The sequence below is a fragment of the Ostrea edulis genome, chromosome 9, assembly GCF_947568905.1.
Source record: "Ostrea edulis chromosome 9, xbOstEdul1.1, whole genome shotgun sequence".
NCBI lineage: Eukaryota > Metazoa > Mollusca > Bivalvia > Ostreida > Ostreidae > Ostrea > Ostrea edulis.
Genome location: NC_079172.1, coordinates 52,513,836 through 52,536,232, shown reverse-complemented (window position 1 = coordinate 52,536,232; position 22,397 = coordinate 52,513,836). Strand labels below are relative to the sequence as shown.

Genomic DNA, 22,397 nt, shown 5'->3' with positions numbered 1-22,397 from the left:
CAATGTTATGAACAATAAATGATCAATTTATGATAAGCAACAATATTGAGGACTTTCGATCTGCTCTCTGTCTTTCATCTTGCAAATTGATCATTCCATCAACCTGTGAAACCTTAATTTAATTTCTATAAAATTCTGACACACAGTAGAACATTTACCCCAGATACTTCACATGTTGGTTAAAATATCAAATGACATAAATGATTTCAACTTTTGCATAGCCTGATATCTGGCCACATGCATATTTGACAGAAGATTTACTTGTCAGAAATCTCCGGTTAGTGAAAATGGACAGTGGGTAGTTGTACAAATTAGGCTTCATTGGTAAAGTCCACCTAGTAATACAGGAGCTTGGAAGGTTCTTTTACGTGCCACACCTTATAATCGTAACATAAGACATTAGTTTATATGGTCTATAATGCAAATGATTGGCCCCAACGCCCCACATTCACAGCCTATGCCAGGACTCTTGAGTGGAGTAAACCATACTGTTCTTTTTGTGCTGAGCATGACGGGCAGACAGGGGTTTTCTTTGTGCTGCTGTAGTCCATCTGCTTACAACACATGTATTGCAATGCTAAAGTTTTCTAAATTTGAAAGCAAAGTAATTTTTCCATCTTTCTTAAAAGATAAAGGTACACTAGGCAATGAATTCATTGCATCCTTAATTTTGATTCACAGCTCTGTGTAACCTCAATTTCAGAAACTTGTGAACAGTGATTATCAGTTAGATGCTTGTGTATTTTTGTAATTCATCACAATGCCATACTTGCAACTATATTGTACCAAATTGGGGCTGTCAATTTTGAAAAGCAATACATAATCAAACCTATGCATGCATTTAATATACTGTTCAAGAAAGGTAACTCTATTCTTTGAATTGGCATTTTGTGCATATCAAAATTGTATTTACCTCCCTTCTCTCTCATTCATACAAGATCATTTACCTGAGATCCATCTTCACTGACGAGTCATCATAGAGATACTGAAAAAAAAAAAAAAAAGATATTAGGAAAGCAAGGCATTTGGAAGATAAAAATGTCATTGATATGAGATGTTCAGATGCATTTTGCATATGGAACTTATAGCAACATTTCATGCTAAGATTTTTTTTCACCAAAGAGATTCTGTTAGATCTTCCAAAATATCTAAAAAACTAAAACAATAATCTTAGATATTAGAAAATCAGATTTACTCCATATGGTGAAGTCATTGCAACTCATTGTCTCGGAGCACAGTGTATGAAATCACTAGAAGATATATCTCAAGTTGCAAAATGCCTTGCAGCAAACTTTATTTGAATATGTACTTGAGGGCTTATTAGGAAATAAAAGAAGATATTATCAAGTTAACCACCCTTGAATAACTGCCTTTTAATTTTCATTAATCCTTCATTTATTAGTTAACAAAGGCCCCTGATAAAGTTTACTGCCTTTTGCATGCTTAATTGTTTGGAAGTCAAGTGTACTTCAGAATGACAACACATAATAATTTAAACTCCCTGACTGAATTAATATGCAGATTCTTGTCAATTTATGACAAAACATTGTGCCGATTTCATTTGACTAATGAATATTGTCTTCAATTGGGTTGACTTGTACCTCTGGTTTCTATATGAAGTGACCGTACTTTAACTATCAATTATCAATATGTTCTGTATGAATTGTCATTAAAACCTTTTTAATCTACTACTGCATTCCTCTTTCTTTCTAGATTTTTTGATAAGTGGAAAAACTTTGCCTGCAATCAATCCCTCTACTGACAAGAAACTCTTAGGTCATATCACTTATCCGAGGTCTTCACACTTTAATGTAACACTATCTTAATTAAGGTTAAAATTCTAGTCACGTGAGATTTTCCTGTCTTACACTATCTAACTTATACATTATTATGATATCATATATTTTCTAAACTTATGTTAGATATAGTGAAATATAAATATTTTGCATTGCCTTCTTCAAATCTGAAGTATATTTTTTCAAGAGCAGTCTTTAAGGGGCGAGATCAAAAGATCGATGTCGGATAAAAATCTAAATTCAAATAGTTAGGGGGAGGGGGGATAAAATCTCCCTCAAGTTTCTGTCATCAGACATTGATTACACTTTAGTAAAAAAGAAAAAAGAGAAGCAACAGTTAAAAACCACATAATATTACGTTTTAATGAACAGTTTTAATGTACTCTTTCGATAGTAGAAAAGGTATACAATATTATTTAAATTGAATGTTTTTACTACTTGTTAATCGATTAGTTTCAACATTCATCATATTATTTAGTTTTAAAGGGGGGGGGGGGGGGGGGGGGGGGGGGGGGGGGTCCTTGGTGAAAAACTACGTGAATTTAGTTTTTTGTCAGACATTGAACTTTTGATCTCACCCCTAAAGTTTATGGTCTAAAGTTTACAGTGTAAACCATTCTTGGGTTCGCACTTAAATTCTGGTTGTCCAATTCGATTTTTGCATACGAGTTCAAATAAAAGATTTTTCAATAGGATAGAATGGATAGGATTCTGCTATGTAAAAAGGACATTGAAAGATGGGCCAATTCTATATGTACATAGCTGTAACACGTACCATCCATCACAATGTCATAAATTTTAACATGTACAAGTAGCTATGTCAATTTAACATCAGTACAAGTAGCTATGTCAATTTAACATCCATACAAGTAGCTATGTCAATTTAACATCAGTACAAGTAGCTATGTCAATTTAACATCAGTACAAGTAGCTATGTCAATTTAACATCCATACAAGTAGCTATGTCAATTTAACATCAGTACAAGTAGCTATGTCAATTTAACATCAGTACAAGTAGCTATGTCAATTTAACATCAGTACAAGTAGCTATGTCAATTTAACATCAGTACAAGTAGCTATGTCAATTTAACATCAGTACAAGTAGCTATGTCAACATCCCGATATTATTCTTAATATTTCAATTTTAGCAATTTTTCTGGGAACAATATTTTACGAAATGAATTTAATTTTTGAAAATACATAAGGGTATGAAATGCAACACTTCATGTCGACATCTTTCATGAAGCACATTTTAGCACTTTATGAACAGTATACAAACATGAAGTGTCGCACTTCATACTTTTATGTATTTTCAAAAATGAAATTCATTTCTTATATTTGCATTGTAATTTTTATTTATGTCTGAATTCCTAGTCGTTGAAATAGATGGACTATAAATGTCAAGTAGTTCTGCTTCCATAGATGCACTGTTTACAACTGCAGTGCATCCATGAGGAAATGCCTATATATCATTACAATTTGTATTTACAAACATATCAAAGGCAAATAAGAAAAGAAGAGCTTGAACTTCTTGCTGTGGAATTCATTTCTGAATTAAATGACAAATATTCTGTTTCATCTAAAGTTTTCTAAATCAATCAATTTAATTCTCAAGTCATAAGAAAAAATGATCCATCATGAGTTGATGAAGGAATCGTCATCCTAAAACAATGAAAAAAATAATCCTTCCTTATACATGTATAATAGTTCAAATGTGGGATAGGAAAAATCCACCATGGGAGCAAGATTCAATGTCCGACTCGGCATCCAAGCCTCACTCTAGACTGTGATTTCACTGTCTGACTCGGCATCAAAGCCTCACTCTAGACTGTGATTTCACTGTCGGACTCAGAATCAAAGCCTCACTCTAGACTGTGATTTCGCTGTCTGACTCAGCATCCAAGCCTCACTGATCTAGACTGTGATTTCTCTGTCTGACTCAGCATCCAAGCCTCACTGATCTAGACTCTGATTTCACTGTCTGACACGGCATCAAAGCCTCACTCTAGACTCTGATTTCACTGTCTGACTCGGCATCAGAGCCTCACTCTAGATTTTGATTACTGTCTGACTCGGCATCAAAGCCTCACTCTAGACTGTGATTTCTCTGTCTGACTCAGCATCAAAGCCTCACTGATCTAGACTCTGATTTCACTGTCGGACTCAGCATCAAAGCCTCACTCTAGACTCTGATTTCACTGTCTGACTCGGCATCCAAGCCTCACTCTAGACTGTGATTTCGCTGTCTGACACGGCATCAAAGCCTCACTCTAGACTCTGATTTCACTGTCTGACTCGGCATCAGAGCCTCACTCTAGATTTTGATTACTGTCTGACTCGGCATCAAAGCCTCACTCTAGACTGTGATTTCGCTGTCTGACTCGGCATCAAAGCCTCACTGATCTAGACTGTGATTTCACTGTCAGACTCAGCATCAAAGCCTCACTGATCTAGACTCTGATTTCACTGTCGGACTCAGCATCAAAGCCTCACTCTAGACTCTGATTTCACTGTCTGACTCGGCATCCAAGCCTCACTCTAGACTGTGATTTCGCTGTCTGACTGACAGCATCCAAGCCTCACTGATCTAGACTGTGATTTCTCTGTCTGACTCAGCATCCAAGCCTCACTCTAGACTGATTTCGCTGTCGGAGTTGGCATCAAAGCCTCATTCTAGACTGAATCTTGTCCCCTTGGTTACTATAAGAATTTATAAATCTCACAACTGTGCCAATGAAGGATGATATTACTCCCAGAGGCTATAAATACTAATAAACATGTCAAGCCATACTTGAATTTGAAACACGAATGTCTCCCAAGTCAGCTGACAGTTATATATATAGTCTATAGTAGACAATTCTTAATAGTTATATATATATAGTCTATAGTAGCCAATTTTTAATATGTATCAAATGAAAAGGCCAAGAATTTAATTTGCCTGACATAATTTTAAAAGCAATATGTTAACATTTTTTGATACAAGGAGGTCAAAGGTAACTGCCAAGCTCATACGGTGTTATTTCATCAGTGACTTCAACCCATTTCACTCTATGCCAAGTTTGGCTGAAAATCATTTAGTGCCTCAATGGATTTGGCTAAAATAACAATTTCACCATAGCGTGAATTATTCATATATGATTCTAATGCTTCGGCTATTATCAAATTCCTCACAAAATTAATTTCAGTCATTAATTTTAATATAAACATTAAGTCAACATCTCTGGATGTAAGTCAGCCTCTGCAATCAGTTATAACATTTCTTGAGAGTTAAAACAATTATAACCCCGGGCTTAACAAATCAAGAGAACTGATTCAAAACAGTCTATTGAATGCAGTCTGCAGGGTACAGAAATTGTACCATGTTTAGGACTTACTGGAAGATGGAGACATCCTACACTAGACTAAACAATGCTAAGTTTAATCTGCATCTCATGAAATTAGAAGTACAATTGCAACTCTATCTTAATTTTGCACTATTTTACATGGCCTTACAAAAATTCATTCCAAGTGAGACTAAATAATATAATAAGCAAATAATTTTCTGAGGCTGCAGTCCCTGCCACCTGTCCTCTGTCAAAATAATAAATCACTGTAGTCCACGAATATATTCCAAATCCCTACCATAGATTATAAATTTTGACTTGGTGTGGTGAATAAAATTAACCCTGTGGTCCTTTATGATAATCTTATAGCAAATGCATGCCCTATTAACAAATCAGCAGAATTTATACTATTATGAGATATAAGTGCACACCTGTACTGATGTATACACTAGTAGATACTCTGACGGTCATTACACCTGTACTGATGTATATACTAGTAGATACTCTGACGGTCATTACACCTGAGCTTTTCTACCGTAAAACAGTCCATCATTGCTGATGTAATCTACTACCAAATGTTACACAGGTACTCATGGTGTACAGGTGGGAAAACTCTACCACAAACATTGATTTGTATACCAACAAACTGATGTAATCCACTCAACACCTAAGCATGTATAAGACATGTCGTATCACATGTCGGGTGAAGAGACCTCCTCAGAAATCTCTGAAGGATGGATGTAACACTGACAAATGTAATTTCTAGCAATAAATCCTCAAAGCAGCATAATGGTTTTGGTCAGTTTTAATTGTGTACATATAAACATTTGACCATAAAAAGTGTAATCTGCAGGCATATCGTTTCCTTCCTTGCTTCTTCTTACATGACTTTATTTGGGTACTTCAGGCGTCTTTTTGTTTACATAGGAAATGGATATGAACTTTAATTGTGGCATATTGTGTTTGTGTGTGTCTTGAATAATATTACATTCATGGAATCAATATTTCCTGTGCATATCATGCAAGCATAACCTACCAATGGTTATGAAGCTGAATAAAGGACTATTAGTAAAACAGCAGCTGTTTGCAGTCCTTAATTTTAATCATTCTTTCATTTCTCTGTAATTAAGTTATTTTAATTCACGTCAAAATAATGTGAAACCAAATTGAAAATTCATTTTCATTATAACTCATTCCAATTTTCAAATATGACATCACATTGTCAGCGATATATTACATTTTCCTAAAAAATGTCAACTTTTCAAGCAAAAAGAAATCTTGAACTATAATTGACCAGCACATTGTCCATTACGCAAACTGCATGGTTTGAAATAAGATAATTTACGCAAACTGCATGGTTTGAAATAAGATAATTTAAAAAAAAAAATATAAATATCAGATAATCATAACCATTGAGTATTTTGTAAAAAGACTGTTGCCCGCTAACTCAATATGACGATTTTATAACCTTCTGAAACATTTACTTTACAATTTGTAGTTCAATCCATTTCGCAGGCAAGTTCACTGCTCCTGAACAGCTCAAAGAACCTCACACTAACATCTACATAAATATATATCTATATATTACAAAGCTTTTAAAAGCCATCTGCAAATGCTTCTTTCTCACTTTTTTTTTTTTTGGTGCTTAAATTGGCAGTAATGATTGTGCAAACCATTTAAAACACATCTCAACCTTGTTAAAGAGAAGAAAAAAATTAAATGGATAAATCTGTTACCCAGATGATCATACACCAAGTTAAAAGGCAGATACTGAACCTATTTGAGCAGAAAATGGTGCAGACAGGGTGTTAAGTCATGTCTAAGGAAACGTAGCTTTTATTGAATTATCACATACTCAGTAATCACCGAGAGATGAATTCTTAAATAGAGAGCCCTACAAAAATTCAGTTAATATCTTATTAACTTTCTGCCTTCAGTGCCTTAGTACAAAACTGAAGATCATAAAACCAGCTGTATTAATCAACTCATGATTTTTACCTAAAGTGAACATAATCTTACTTTCTGATCAAACATTCAGCGGAAATTTGTATTATTTATACATCTCATAATTACGTTGAAGTACGAAATTCATATCCCACTGCTTTGGCAACTATTATGATCTAATTTTAGAACAGTTTTTTTACGCAATTGACTCAATTCCTGAATACTCAGTCAGGGTCACTGAACTCTTGAAACGTAACAACAAATAAATCACATCACACAAACCCTGACACAGAGGACATGAATCACACTACATACCTATTGTTTTAAAGCAACCTATTGAAACTACAATTTAAGACTGCATCAATCCAAATAACTAGTGCAATCAATATCGAGAAAGTTCATCATTAACCCATTTTTGCCGTTTTTGAAAACTTGCAGATGTAAATTTCACTGTCACTTAACCATTTAGTATAGAACCTGTCTGTCCATCAAAGGTCATACCAGCCTGGTGACAAAATTCATCTACTACTACGACACACCCCAGTTAAAGCTAGGCTGCTCATATCATTTATGAGTTAACTTAGATTAAAGAAATTGGTTGAATATGCTGTTGATGGAACTCAGAATTAGAGGGAGGGTGGAGCCTGTCCTGTTACAGAGTACAAGGGAGGAGCTTCTTGAGTGAATTTCAACACATAACCTATTTGAATTGTCATTTCAATTTCCTGCATCAAGATTCATGGTGACTGAAAGGTCAAAAACCGTCTGGGTTGTATAAGAACTCTCCACCGATGATAATAAAGTGTCTGACAGAATTATTTTGCTGTATTATTTACCAATAGTTTAGAACAGTTTACTTGGTCCACTTTCTTGTATATTTTCAAGTTAAAATTATAACATATCCATAGAAACAACGCGTCAGACTACAAATTATAATTATACAACAAAACAAGTACTGGTTACAAAAAATATCAGTACAAAAATGTCCTGTTAATCAATTCCTACGTGTTATTATTATAATCAGACTTGATGCCATTAATTCATCATTTTAGGCAACACCTTTCTGCCTGGCTGAGATACTGTGGGTCATAAATCTAGTAAGTTTTATAGTCTCTGTCATCTAAAAAGCTGCACCACTTGCTGACATGTAAAGGTCATCTACAGCATTCTGCTCTTTCTCAGGTCTAAAATTTTGGGATGGAATAGAGGTTCCTTTCAACAGCTTCAATGGAGTAATATTTTAATTGTTTAGATAATCATAGCACACTCTCCACAACCTGAGGTCTGATATTGAAATGACAGGTGTAATAGACTAGTGATGAAATCTACACGAGAGCCCCCCCCCCCCCCCCCTCCCCCATCTCCTCTCCATCTGCATCATTCGACACCTCAAGCCACATTCTATAGACTAATTTACCTGTAGTCCTATACTCTCTCTCTCTCTCTCTGCCATTGATACCACCTGCCTCTACGTACTGCAAACTGAATAAATGACTCCACATTAACTTACTGTGACATTTGATCCAAAAATACCAAATTTGTAACAGTCTAACATTTTCTACTTTAATCACTGGATGGTAATTGAAATTTGGTCATCTTGGCCTCCAGTAAAAGAAACTTCAAAACAAAACACCAAGTCTAGGTCAAAGATAACGAGTATTGACTATTTCATTAAGCATGGCGTCAGAACTCTATATAGCAGCCATGTATAGATTTCAGCCAAAAGTGGTATACCGCTCCACATGATTAGGTATCTATTGATTGGCTGTTACAAGCCGAACAAAAAACAACTGACAATGATAAAAGAGAAACAATACTCTATGATGCTTCAGAAGTGTGTCGCCAATTTGTATGTTTATAGGCTGTACTATAATTGTATGTACAAGGTATGAAAAACAGACGGGTGTTTGGGTGTACAAGGCAGTGCCTTACTAATGAGCTAATACTATACATTTCATAGTTTAATTCATTGTATGACCTTGATCTTTATACAACATTTCTAGTATGGTTTCCTGGACACCTTTAACCCCAATATGAATTCCTAGAATTGTGCAAGTTCCAACCAGTCTCTCCATTGATTTAGCCACAGCTTATAGGACTCATATTTTTTGTTCAGTGAATAGGTGGCCTAAACGATATAAAGGACTCTTGATGTTCTCTTCACACCTCACTGATCCAGCAACTGCTTCTAAGAACTATGTTTCAAGTCAATACATGTAATCTAATTTCCTTCATAATTCTTAAATCCTCCATTTGCTGTAAATCAACATTCTCCCTAACCCTGCACTTTCAACATGTTTACCTGCAAGTTTTAATTATTTAATTCATCAATTTTCAAACCTAATCCAAAAAAAAAAACAACCAAAAACAAGAGGCCCATGGGCCACATCGCTCACCTGAGTCACCTTGGCCCATATCTGAAGATTTTCCATATATATTTGCATGTAAAACCTTAGTCCCTATTATGGCCCAAACTACCCTTTGCAAACTTGAATCTACACTATGTCAGAAAGCTTTCATGTAAATGTCAACTTCTTTGGCCCAATGGTTCTTGAGAAGAAGATTTTTAAAGCTTTTTCCTATATATTTGTATGTAAAACTTTGATCTCCCTTGTGGCCCCATCCTACCCCCGGGGGCCATGATTTGAACAAACTTGAATCTGCATTATGTCAGGAAGCTTTCATGTAAATCTCAGCTTTTCTGGCTTAGTGGATCTTGAGAAGAAGATTTTTAAAGTTTTTCCCTATATATTTGTATGTAAAACTTTGATCCCCCTTGTGGCCCCATCCTACCCCCGGGGGCCATGATTTGAACAAACTTGAATCTGCACTATGTCAGAAAGTTTTCATGTAAAAATCAGCTTTTCTGGCTCAGTGGTTCTTGAGAAGAAAATTTTTAAAGATTGTTCCTATATATTTGTATGTAAAACTTTGATCCCCTATTGTGGCCCCATCCAACCCCCGGAGCCCATGATTTGAACAAACTTGAATCTGCATTATGTCAGGAAGCTTTCATGTAAATCTCAGCTTTTCTGGCTTAGTGGTTCTTGAGAAGAAGATTTTTAAAGTTTTTCCCAATATATTTCTGTGTAAAACTTTGATCCCCCCTTGGGGCCCCATCTTATCCCCGGGGGCCATGATTTGAACAAACTTGAATCTGCACTATGTCAGAAAGTTTTCATGTAAAAATCAGCTTTTCTGGCTCAGTGGTTCTTGAGAAGAAGATTTTTAAAGATTTTTCCTATATATTTTTATGTAAAACTTTGATCCCCTATTGTGGCCCCATCCAACCCCAGGGGCCCATGATTTGAACAAACTTGAATCTGCATTATGTCAGGAAGCTTTCATGTAAATCTCAGCTTTTCTGGCTTAGTGGTTCTTGAGAAGAAGATTTTTAAAGTTTTTCCCTATATATTTGTATGTAAAACTTTGATCCCCCCTTGTGGCCCCATCCTACCACCGGGGGCCATGATTTGAACAAACTTGAATCTGCAATATGTCAGGAAGCTTTCAGGTAAATTTCAGCTCTTCTGGCCCAGTGGTTCTTGAGAAGAAGATTTTTAAATGACCCCACCCTATTTTTGCATTTTTGTGATTATCTCCCCTTTGAAAGGGACATGGCCCTTCATTTGAACAAACTTGAAAGCCCTTCACCCAAGGATGCTTTTGGCCATGTTTGGTTGAAATTGGCCCAGTGGTTCTGGAGAAGAAGTCGAAAATGTGAAAAGTTTAACAGACAGATGGACAGACAGACAGACGACGGACAAAAAGCGATCAGAAAAGCTCACTTGAACCTTCGGTTCAGGTGAGCTAAAAAACCGAATAAAAAATAATAAAAATAATGAAAATAATTCCAGGCATTATACTCTGTTGAGATATTTCACCTAGGTGGAAAACATGTGGTACAGTACTTGCAGTCACCTGTGTAAGGTAAACACATAATAAAAACTTACATTAAAAGATTTGCATGCTATTGGTGCAATTAATGAGTGTATGTTTCAAACTCCCTGGAGCTATCAAAATAGATGACTGATAGTGACATTCATTTCTTCTAATGTTTCTCCATTATAAAACCATGTCCACGATAAATACTTTTAACTTTTGTATTAGTGATGCTGATCTGTGACTTAATTAATGATGTAAGGGTTGTAACAAACTGTCTAGTTAAAATTGAACAATCTTTGAACCAAATATGGGCTACAACTGCCCCACAAAAGTTATGGCCAGAAAAATCCCCACACCATTTCTAACCAGTGACCTTGGCATTAGCTGATGTACATTACTCCAAGGTCATGCTACACTGTACTAATTGTGACCAGTATGAACCACTAGTATCGCTCATCTACTATAAAGTTCAGCCCCACAAAAATGTTTTCAACTTTTTATTTAACCTGTGCAAAATGACCTTGGTTCAGGGTTATGATGTTTTTGCATAATTTGCATGCCATATTTTGACTTGATTAGATACCATGACCTTGGCCATATGACCTTGGCTCAGAACTCATACATATTGTCTGTTAATAAAGCTATAAGTACGAAATTCTAATATATTCTTATCACAAAGTTAATTGGCCCTAAAAGTAATTTCAAATTCTTAGATATTGATATTAAGTGGCAATTTCTCCAAAACAAACACATGTCTAGTGTATGAGGAATCTGATTGAGTCCCTTAGGTATTGCATCATTAGTGCAATTACAAGTTCAACTAAAAGCCAAGTCTGCTGTGTGAAGAGCAAATATCCTCACATTTTACAAATATTAATTCTAAAATGACTAAACTGGGACAACATATATCCTTAAAGTGTACAGAGGCATTGTTCCCTGTAATGGTAGACAACAAAAAAAAGGAAAGATAATTCTAAGACCTTTAAATCTATTAAGCCACTGTTTATTCTAATGAACTTCTAGCTCACACAAGCTGAACACCAATTTAAAAATATTTCACATTCAATTCTAATATTCTCAATTCTTTTTAAGTGATCAATTTAATATGTACTTTTATTAAAGGAAATGTGATTGGCTAAAACGGAAACACTGGGTATGATGGAGAAGAGATATACATTACACAGAGGAAACGACACTTGACTATCGAGGTTCTATAGCAAAGGGAAAGAACGGCAAGTACCTGTCTGTCAATGTAGAGTAGTCGGGTTCAAGCAAATTATCAATATCATTATACACGTCATATATAAAACTAGTCCCATCCATGGATGTTCTATAAACATTCTGTTTAAGATGCCATTTTTGCCCCGTAATTAATAAAACAATATACTTTAACAGTATTTGCAAAAATACTTACATTTGAATACTTCTAAGCATGGATATTTTACTGTGTTCATTTTTATCTGAAATTTCAGTTTTGATAATGCTTGTGTATCCATAGATCTCAACAATTTACAAACACACATGAAGCATCCCGTGCATTGCACATCTAGTCATTGTATTCTTAGTCAGAGGTATCCAAGAAATCTGTTCAGTTACTTGGGAATGGAGCTGTTCCAAAACCTTGATCATTCACTTGTACAATGTGTGTCATACACAAGACAAGATGTTGAATATCGTAAGATAAATGCAGGTAAGTTTGGTCCAGTATATCAGACTATAGATACAGCTGTACCTGGAAATGAACCTGTTCTAAAGAAGATTACTTGAAATGCAGCCTCTCCTTGTACATGTTGTAAGGTCAAAGTATCAATAGCCCTTCCTAAAGCCTGTAAACTCTAACTTATGTACCTGTTAATGTAAATGGATGGATGTCTATCTCGGCTTGGGGTAAACAGCTGAGTGTGACTCTACTCCGCTTAGCTTTTAAACCCAAGTCCACTGGCTCAAAATCAACATATGCCCGTCAGTCTGTGACTGGTTAAAAGTCTGGCGGACTGACTGACGTTTGTTTTAGTCAGTCCGATCGGTCTGGTTATAATTTCCTAAAGCATCATTTTGGAAAATATACTTATATGAAATCTTAAACACACATTTGGCATTCCTCTGTAGATATCAGACGAACCTGATTAGTAAATATAAATCTCACATAAGTACATGTACAATATTGTCTGAGGCATATTGAGTTGAATTCCATTATTTCAAATTAATAACATTAACGAAATAGGTTTAATTATTTCTGGAAAACTCTGGTGGAGTGGTAAATTTTTCTACGGACTGGTTGAAACATACTCTATCAGTCCGGCTGGACTGGTGCCATAAAAAGTTAGTTTCAAGTCCTGTTTTTCTATCTATAAATAATGGAAGAGAAGGGGGGAGGTGGAGTGGTTGGATAGTCAATAGTTTGATAGCTAGCATATTTCTGTTGATGTCTGCACCTATTTCACAGTTACATAGTGTTACTATGGTATACCATCATCCAGTCATACCTAACATTATATTCTTCAACACTGAGAGAAAGTCCTTAGTTTTTTGCACATCTGAGCTCACGATGCAGGATGTCACTTAAAGCTAGAATGAGCTGAATTAGATGCTCTGCTTTGCGGCCAGAAACAGCCGGCAATTCCCTGTCACCGAAATATGTATATTACTACAAAATATAAAAGTACAATTCAAATCATCTAATCCAATACCTGGATAATCTATTCCACTGTATGTTTCGACCCTAATTTTAAAGACTAGCTATCGTTGTTTTGTATTTATGTTCTTTACAATCAGCATTAGCCAGCATCCCGTCTAAACTGGCATACACAAACTTTAATTGTCTCCCAAAACATGTCGATAAGACAGGGTTGGTTTTTTTTTTTTTACTGTATTACCAAAACTTGTTCAGATAAAATCATTAATGTAACATCTAAGGTAACCATTTAACAATTTGACACATTGCCCAAAGGGAGAACATGCAACACAATTTAACACTTGTGACTTGAAAATTTTACATCAGTCCTGCATAATTCTCACTAATGTGATTGCTGATGGCCGTCGGTCAAGGTGCAAATTAGTGCAAAGGAGGGAGGGTGCAGGATGGTGTTTGCTCCCTCCTGCTGGGGATGGGGGTCCAGTCTCCCCCAGAAAATTTTGAAGATAAACTGCCTCCCCTAGAAAATTTTGAGGATAAAAAAAAAAACTGACAAATTTTAGGATGTTACATGGAAATTCAATGACTAATTTTTATTCATATTTTTCACAAATTCTTACATCAAACTACAGTACGATGAACATTATTTAAAAACTCATATTTATTGTGTTTCGACAAAACATTGTAGTCAATCAAATATTGTTTATCTACCTATTTTTCTAAAGGCTGTAATGGCATGGTGATTTTAATCATGTTGGTCAATTTTAGCAGAAAACTAATAACCTCAATGAGACATGATTTTGTCCTTCAAATAGAAAGTAGATGGATGTCGGCATAATTCACAACAATTTTCGCAAAGGTCATTTTCACAACAACCAATCAGAGCTTACTCACACATGCATGCACACAGAATTTGGTGTTTTCCATCTTATAAATATATCGAGTGCTCAAATAAGTTTTAATTTAGGACAAATACCAAAAGAAAAGTAAATTATACAGTAAAACACAGTTATAGCAAACTTCAGGTTCAGCAAAACAGTTCATTATAACCAAACTTAGTTATATCCAATGAAAATTTTCTTAATTTCCTCACATATGGGAATAAATATCACTTCACAATAAACGTGAATTCATTATAAGCTTGCTCATTAAAAGTAGGTTTTACTGTAATGTTTTTTATTGACTTTCTGATTAATATCACACCTGTCTGAAATATCACACCTGTCCGAAATATCCAACACTTTCCCTTATCCGATTCTAATCTTTTACTACTGCATTGGATTACTTATGAATGATATTACATTAGTCTGGGGCATAATATACTAGCCTCGGTCTACCGGAGTTACAAATTAGTATTAAAACCCTGCACAATTATGGGTATGGTTGCAGTGATTTTTTACTAGGCATTTAGAGAACGGGACTGGGACCAATAAAATTCCAGGAAACACAAGTATTCATGAACACTGCCTCTATAACTATAAAATAACATATCAATCACACTTAGAGCATTGTTTTACAGTTTCTGATCAGGACTGGGGTCCAATTTCAGTCCAGACTGAAATCACTTATTTGCAAACTACACAGAATTCTTTAAATCAAAAAGAAATTTTAAAAGTAACTTGGTATTTAGCTATAAACTCCTTTGGTTTACCTTTGAAACGTCCCCCATGTATTAATTCCACTGTGATAAACACTGACTAAAAATCACTTTGCTGAATCGGTCCGGGACAGACACCATGCACTGGCTTCCTGGGCTGACCCCCCCTTACTTCCTCAAAGAGCACAGTATCACTCAATTGTAAAATTCCAAAGCTCCCACAAGTCCTCATGGGAGTCCATTATATAGAAACATCCCCACGAATTATACCATTGACTTGTTGCCCTTCGTTGAACAAAATCTTAGGTCTGTGTTTGGTAATACAGTTAGTTGTCTAACTCAGAAAAGCAAATACCTTTTCATAGCAGGCCTCTTTTGTGTACATAAGTGGTTCCTTAACTAAACAAGGCAAGTGTTTATCACGAAAACCTAACATTCAAATACTCATGTATAAAGCTCTCAACTCAGAAAATGTCTCAGCACTTAGATTTTTTTTGTAAAGGTACAAATTGGATCAATAGTCTGTGCCAGTGGACACATTTAGAGGGAGGAAATCAGTCCTGTATGTGTCACCTTTTAGATATTAGTTATACTTACAAAAACCCTGCAAATCTGACACAATTTCTTATATTTTCAATTGCAGATTTTATCATATTAACAAAAGCCATTTAATCAGTGACAATTTTTTAAGTCAGTCTTATAAAAAAATTTCAAACGAGTCATCATTAAATAAAATGATTGATATCATATCCTGTTTACTGCAGAAATTACGTCCTGATTCAAGGTTAATTACATACTGAGCGTATGTAGGACTCGCTACGAGAAAGTAGAATCATCAATGTGTACATAAAATATAACTACGGCAGAAATTTTATTAGTCATCGGGGTTCGTATCAACCGTTACATCTTATTACTTAATTCTGTACATTACTTTAAATTTGCTCCATATCATTTTCAGGGTTTCTTGTTAAAATCCATTTCTGAATCACAACTTCAATTCATGCTCTATATCCATTCCTTTCACTAATATTTCTCTGCTCAAAAAGATCAATCTTCCCAATATTAGCAATGAAATCAAAGCTGCTATACATAATACACAGTCGAACCTTGTTATCTTACACTCGATGGGGCCGAGAAAAGAATTAACTTCCAAATATCCGAGGGTTTGAGACATCAAGGGCAAAATACTTAAAGAATAAGAGGTTGGGACTTTCGAATCACTTCAACATACCCATGATATTCGAGATATGTGAATGTTCCATAAAACCCAAGTTCAACTGTATATCAATTTACTAACATTTCCAGTGAGTTAGTGACTTTGATATCTTCACAAACTGTAATGATCATAATTCCTCACGATGCACTACAATTGTGAACAATGCATGCATGTGTGATGATTACCTTCATGTATTTTCAAAAATGAAATTTATTTCTTAAAAGCCTAATACATACAATGAATATTGATCTAATTAATCAAATAAAAATGAACCTGCATGTAATCTCTTTCCCTGTTCAGTCCCCGACACCTATTATGTCTCAACCCATGGAGATCCAGGTTAGAATAAGTCCTCAGTACCCTTTGCTTGTCGTAAGAGGTGACTAAATGGGGCGGTTCTTCGGATGAGACTGTAAAAACTGAAGCCCCATGTCACAGCAGGTGTGGCACAAGAAAGATTGCTCTCTGCTCAAAGGTGGCAATCTAAGCACAGAGCATAGGCCTAAATTTTGCAGCCCTTCACTGGCAATGATGACATTTCCATATGAGTGAAAAATTTTCATCAATATACAACCAACCAACCTATGATGTCTCTGTGGCCTTGACCTTACTCTGTTTAGTCCCTCACACCTATTATGTCTCTGTGGCCTTGACCTTTAATTTAGTGACCATAGAATGCAGAACATGTCCTCCATTAACAACTGTGCAACTTCTTACTGAATACAAAATTTTTAGACAAAAAATACTCTCAAGCTATATTATTAGATAATTCCAAAGTCATCTGTCTTTATGACCTTGACAAAAACCTTCTGACCTCAAACTATATGCATCTCCCTGTAACCATTGACTACAGAGGATATATCAAAGAAAAGTATAGAGGGCACAATGATTGCTATATGGTCTCTGCATCTTAGACCTCAGGCTTTACAATCCAATCACTTGATTTCTTAACCTTTTTAAAATTGTCATAATCTAAAAATGTCATCCATAACAGAGGGGATCAGTGCCTCATGAGTAGGAGTGTTGACATGCAGTGACTTAATAAACCCACAAATATCAGTTCTATCGCATTTATATGAAAGCCTATAATAACAAAATTGCAATGATAATCATAAAAACTTCCTATCATACACATTCTGCAAGAATAAATTGTTGAAACGATTGAACTTTGTATTCTGGTTAATATAAGCCCTCAAAAACTCCAAATTCATTAGTTTGATGTTTTATATAGTCAGTCACGTAGGGGGAAAAATCCATAGCCAATGGCATTACATCATTAAAGGAAAACAACAGTTTGACATGAACTTCCTTGTCAAATCTTCCTAACACTCCCAGTTATCATTTCTGCATCCTAATTACATACCATGAAGTTATATAAGCTAAATCCACAAAATTAATTCACTTTTAAATAATCTTATGTGCATCACAGGTGCAAATATTCCAGCTGTGTACACATCAAACCAAATAGAATACACATTTGTATATTAAGTTAATAAGAGTGAGTGAAATGTTACTGTTTCTTACATGACTTACGACCTTGACCTTAGTCCTTTTCCCCTTTAAACACTTCAGAAGTTGTCCTTTAACTATAGGCTAATGTTATCCCATGCACAGCTCATCCAAAGATCTAACTGAATGCCACATCCAATCAAATTTCTAAAAATTCCTGTATTACAACCAGACTAATATGAATCTAGATAACCCTGACCTATGCAAAATGACCTTGGATCAGGGTGAGTATAAATGAGTATTGTGTTAATGAAGTATGAGCTTGTACGGTTTCCCTATTACAGAGTTTTTGGCCTCGGTAAAAATTTCAAACATTTTATCGCTCATCTTGACCACATGACCTTGGGTCAGCATCATGTCATATAAAAGATTAGTACGCCAAGTGTAAGCTTCTAATGTCGCCATTACAAAATCATGGCCCAGACCAAAATAGTGGGTACGATGGACAGACCTAGATTGTAGGAGGTGTAATTGTGAAGATGATCACGTACAGTTTCAGTGGAAAAGACAAAAAAGAAATATTATATTGCAAAGAAAAGATGCCATACAACATACTACATCATACTTAAATTTGTCAAAACTCTACTAAAAACAAATATCGATCAGTAAAACAAGATCACAAGAACCACGAAGCACCAAAATAACCTACAATAGCTAATAATGCTATATACTTGAACAATGAATAAATACTGTTAAACTTTTACCATATATCAATATATATGTTACATTTCCAATACTTTTGCTTTTGATATCTTTACCAATTGTAATGATCGATATGCATTTCTTCATGAATGTGCTGCAGTTGTAAACAACATGCTTATGAATACAAAACTGCTTGATAAACATAGTACATGTATATGTATAATTTTAACAGCTGGGAATTCCAACAGAAGTAAATATAAGAAATAATTTTATTCAGTTCATTATATTCCTCATGCATGCACTACAAAAATGAAAATTATTTCTTGAATAAATCATCACATGAAATATTTCTGTTAGAATGGAAATGGATGTATAAATATGTATCAACACTTTGCACAATTAATATAAGTTACATCCTTGTCTGCCATCTAGTAGTGAAAAAATCATATTTCCCTATGTTTCTGATATTGTAGCTTTGACATTTGTTATTTTTCCATCAATTACAGTCAATTACAATAATGCCCCAGGGTGGGGCAACCCGTGAACTTGTATGAAAACCTGATTAGCTATAATTCATGGTATATAACCTCTTACATTTGGTAGGGTAAAGATTCACTGATTGACCTTTAACCAACCCCACAAAGGGACAAAACTCGAGGTGAAGTGTTGAAACATGTACATATGCCTCCTCTCACCTAACATTTTGGCAGTAAGTAGCACTTAATAGACAATTATTTGGATAAACATGGTATTTAAATGTTTCAAGGAAAGATTTATAATTGTGACCCCTATTTGTCCTTGCAAGTCAAGATGCTGTATTGCAGTATTAATGCACACCAAAACTCACCTCAGATTTCATGTGTGAATTATCCATCAGAAAACAGGAATGGCTATATAAACTATATATTCTATCTAAAATTCTATGTCAAAACTTCTTCACAGCCAACTACTGAGAAAATCAAGCACAGTCATAATTCCATCACCTCGAATCAATTTAGCACAAAAACGATTAATGGGGGTGTCACAAAATGGGTCAAAAGACACACAGGTAGAGTTAAATTATGTCATAAATCCATTCATATAATATTCCATCACAGGAGAGTGAAAATCCAAAAAATAATGGTACTGACGCTATTGAACTTCAATGAATCCAAATCCAGTCTGCCTCTGAAAGAATTCTCTGCATGCTATAGTCAAAACTCAAACTGATTTAGGTCTCGAACTCCATGACACAATATTTACATCTTTGTAATTTACATCACCTCTAATATACACATCCTATACAGTGACATTTAGGCTCTTTACACGCACACACAATTTTATAAATGATATATTCCAAAACACAGAGGATGTGTAATCAAGGAGAATCTTGAAACCTGACCGTCCACTTCATGTCTACCAATAATGGCAAAGTTAAACCTCGCCATTTAATTCCCCCCATTCATTGACCATACAAAGCTTAAACATCTGACCCCAAATGTAAATACACTGTAAAACAAACAATCCCAGGTATCACACCGCTCTATGTGTGTCTGCAAAGTCCATGTAAACAGTCGTGGTCAGCCAGTAGAGTCTTTTCGGGATGACTAATTTGACAGAAGTTACACAAACTGATGTTCATTACATCGTTATTGAAAATGGATCCGCAATAAACAGCACATAAAGAGGAGCTATAAACGATTATTTTGATGAAACAAGTGGCCTCTTGAAAAATGCACTTTTAGCCAATCATCTTCTTATGAAATATACTTTACAGCAAGTAAATATCTATAGCATTTAATACTATCTCATCTGCTTCACTCGAGCTGAGATTAATTGAATTTGAAGATTCAAAATGGTCGGACTTATTGCTGATGTCATGATTAACTATAATTATATACTTACTGACAACAATAATTATTACAATTTGGCATACCAGCTATAAACATTGCTTAACACCAGTCCACTCAGAGTCTCCTCGCTATATCATTGTCAATCAGAGGGAGTGGTCGCCATCTTGTTAAATTTCATCCATTTCCTTTAACTGTTGCAATTCGATTCATAGGACAAAATTTGCATTTGCCAAATGACATTACTTTGAAAAAATAGATATGATTTACTAAGATGAGTTACATGGCTTCAGCAAATCAACATCTCTCAAAAGGTACTTCCTATCATTTCTAGGTTTTCAAACAAGTAATCAAAATATTATAACCTCTGGGTGCATGAAGATCACAGTAAACAGGAAGCGAGTATATGCAAGACATTAGGACCTCTAATAAAAAATCAAAGAACAACTAGATATAATTAAGGCCAATTCAACTTAATTGATAGATTATCATCCCCGCCCGCCCCTCAAAAATTGGCCCGCGCCCTGAATTTTTTTTTATTTTGTGAAACTTGCAATTTCTGGAATATTTTCATGTCCGACTCCGGTATTTACACTTCTTGTTAACATTTCCGGTATAGTAACGTGAAAAGCCACCTGAAGGAAATAGATCTATATGGTTTTCTTAATTTCTCGCGTTCTTACAGGCGTAAATCTTGAAGAAGTTAGGTATATTTCTGTTTGAAATTAAAGCTTAACCTGGAATTCGACTGTGAAAATAGCATAGATTGATATCCACCTGGCATTAAATGATGTGCATCTGTTGAAAAAAATCGTTTGTCTTTCATATTTTTCTAAGAAAATAAAAATTAAAAAATTAAATCCTCCCACCTGCCCCATACTTTTTGCTGATGCTAGATGATAATCTATTAATTACATGAAACATGTTGATATATTGCCCCTGACTATGATGAAGTTCCACTCTGACAAACTTTGAAAATGACCTTGACATATGACATTATTCTACCTTGACTACACAAAACTTTCAACTTGTTTTTCATATCAGCATATATGAAGTTTTTAATGTCTTGCATAATTCAAACGTTTACAAGTCTAGGTTAAATTTAGCTGCATGCAGACAGTTCATCTAATATTCATGTTTCAGGCAACTTTTGATAAGATGTCATTGTTTCAATCTGTTCTTCTAGTTTTTTGTGGAGGTGGAAGTTTAAAAAAAAATATGGCAGAGACAGATATAAATAACCAAAGTTTATTAAAAATATACATCCTACACTCACAAGAAAAGTCTGAAGAAAGAAATATACATCCTACACTCACAAGAAAAGAGAGATACAAGTCTGAAGAAAGAAATATACATCCTACACTCACAAGAAAAGAGAGATACAAGACTGAAGAAAGAAATATGGACATTTTAAGATAAGCTATAAATAAATTCCAAAATAAGCTATTTTCAAATAAATTCCAAGTGTCAACGTCTTTAAAACATGAAAACATTCACACACACCCCCCCATATAATGGAGAATTTCTAAATTATATTACTTCATTGTGAACGAGAACGGGGTTCCACTGTACATCTATTTTAATGGCTGGGAATTCAGAAATAAATATAAAACATAAATTTCATCACTTTTGATAATACATGCGGGTATGAGCTGCAACACGTACACTGGCAGTGCTTTATGACGTATGCTGGCTTGAAGTGTTGTAATTCATTACCCTTATGTATTTTCAATATTGCAATTTATTTCTTAAATACACACACAACAATAAAGTTCCTAAAAAAGAAGAAGACATATATAACCATAAGATTACCTAAATTTCCTCATACAATTGTTTTTCTCTCTATATCCTTCTCCAAACACACAAACCAACTATCACATTCCATGTTAAAATTCATAGACTATATACATAAGCACTAAATGTCAATCAGTAAGAATATGACATACGGACTAGCTGGCAACATCCACACACACACACACACACACACACGTTTGAATTTCTATCTCTTTCCACAAACCAAA

At 34.9% G+C, this 22,397-nt stretch overlaps 1 protein-coding gene and 1 long non-coding RNA gene across 29 annotated transcripts in view; one reads left to right on the top strand and one right to left on the bottom strand.

The window, feature by feature from the left end:
• LOC125659151 (nuclear hormone receptor HR96-like) overlaps positions 1–22,397 on the bottom strand; it is a 124,674-nt gene that overhangs the window by 45,497 nt on the left and 56,780 nt on the right. For 21 of the 28 annotated variants that reach the window (XM_056149537.1, XM_048890733.2, XM_056149551.1 and 18 more), the window contains one exon: positions 948–985. In XM_056149537.1, the coding sequence (XP_056005512.1) occupies positions 948–985 (38 nt within the window). Of the gene's footprint in view, positions 1–947; positions 986–8,480; positions 8,546–13,966; positions 14,099–15,234; positions 15,372–19,394; positions 20,181–22,397 lie in introns of those variants that run through there. The other 7 variants (XM_056149542.1, XM_048890725.2, XM_056149546.1 and 4 more) reach the window with 5 other exon arrangements.
• The window catches only part of LOC125659156 (uncharacterized), a 60,041-nt gene that overhangs the window by 11,731 nt on the left and 25,913 nt on the right, over positions 1–22,397 (top strand). The window contains exons 2-3 of the long non-coding RNA XR_008798642.1: positions 12,071–16,066; positions 19,151–19,256. This is a non-coding gene — a long non-coding RNA (uncharacterized LOC125659156). The remainder of the gene's footprint in view (positions 1–12,070; positions 16,067–19,150; positions 19,257–22,397) is intronic.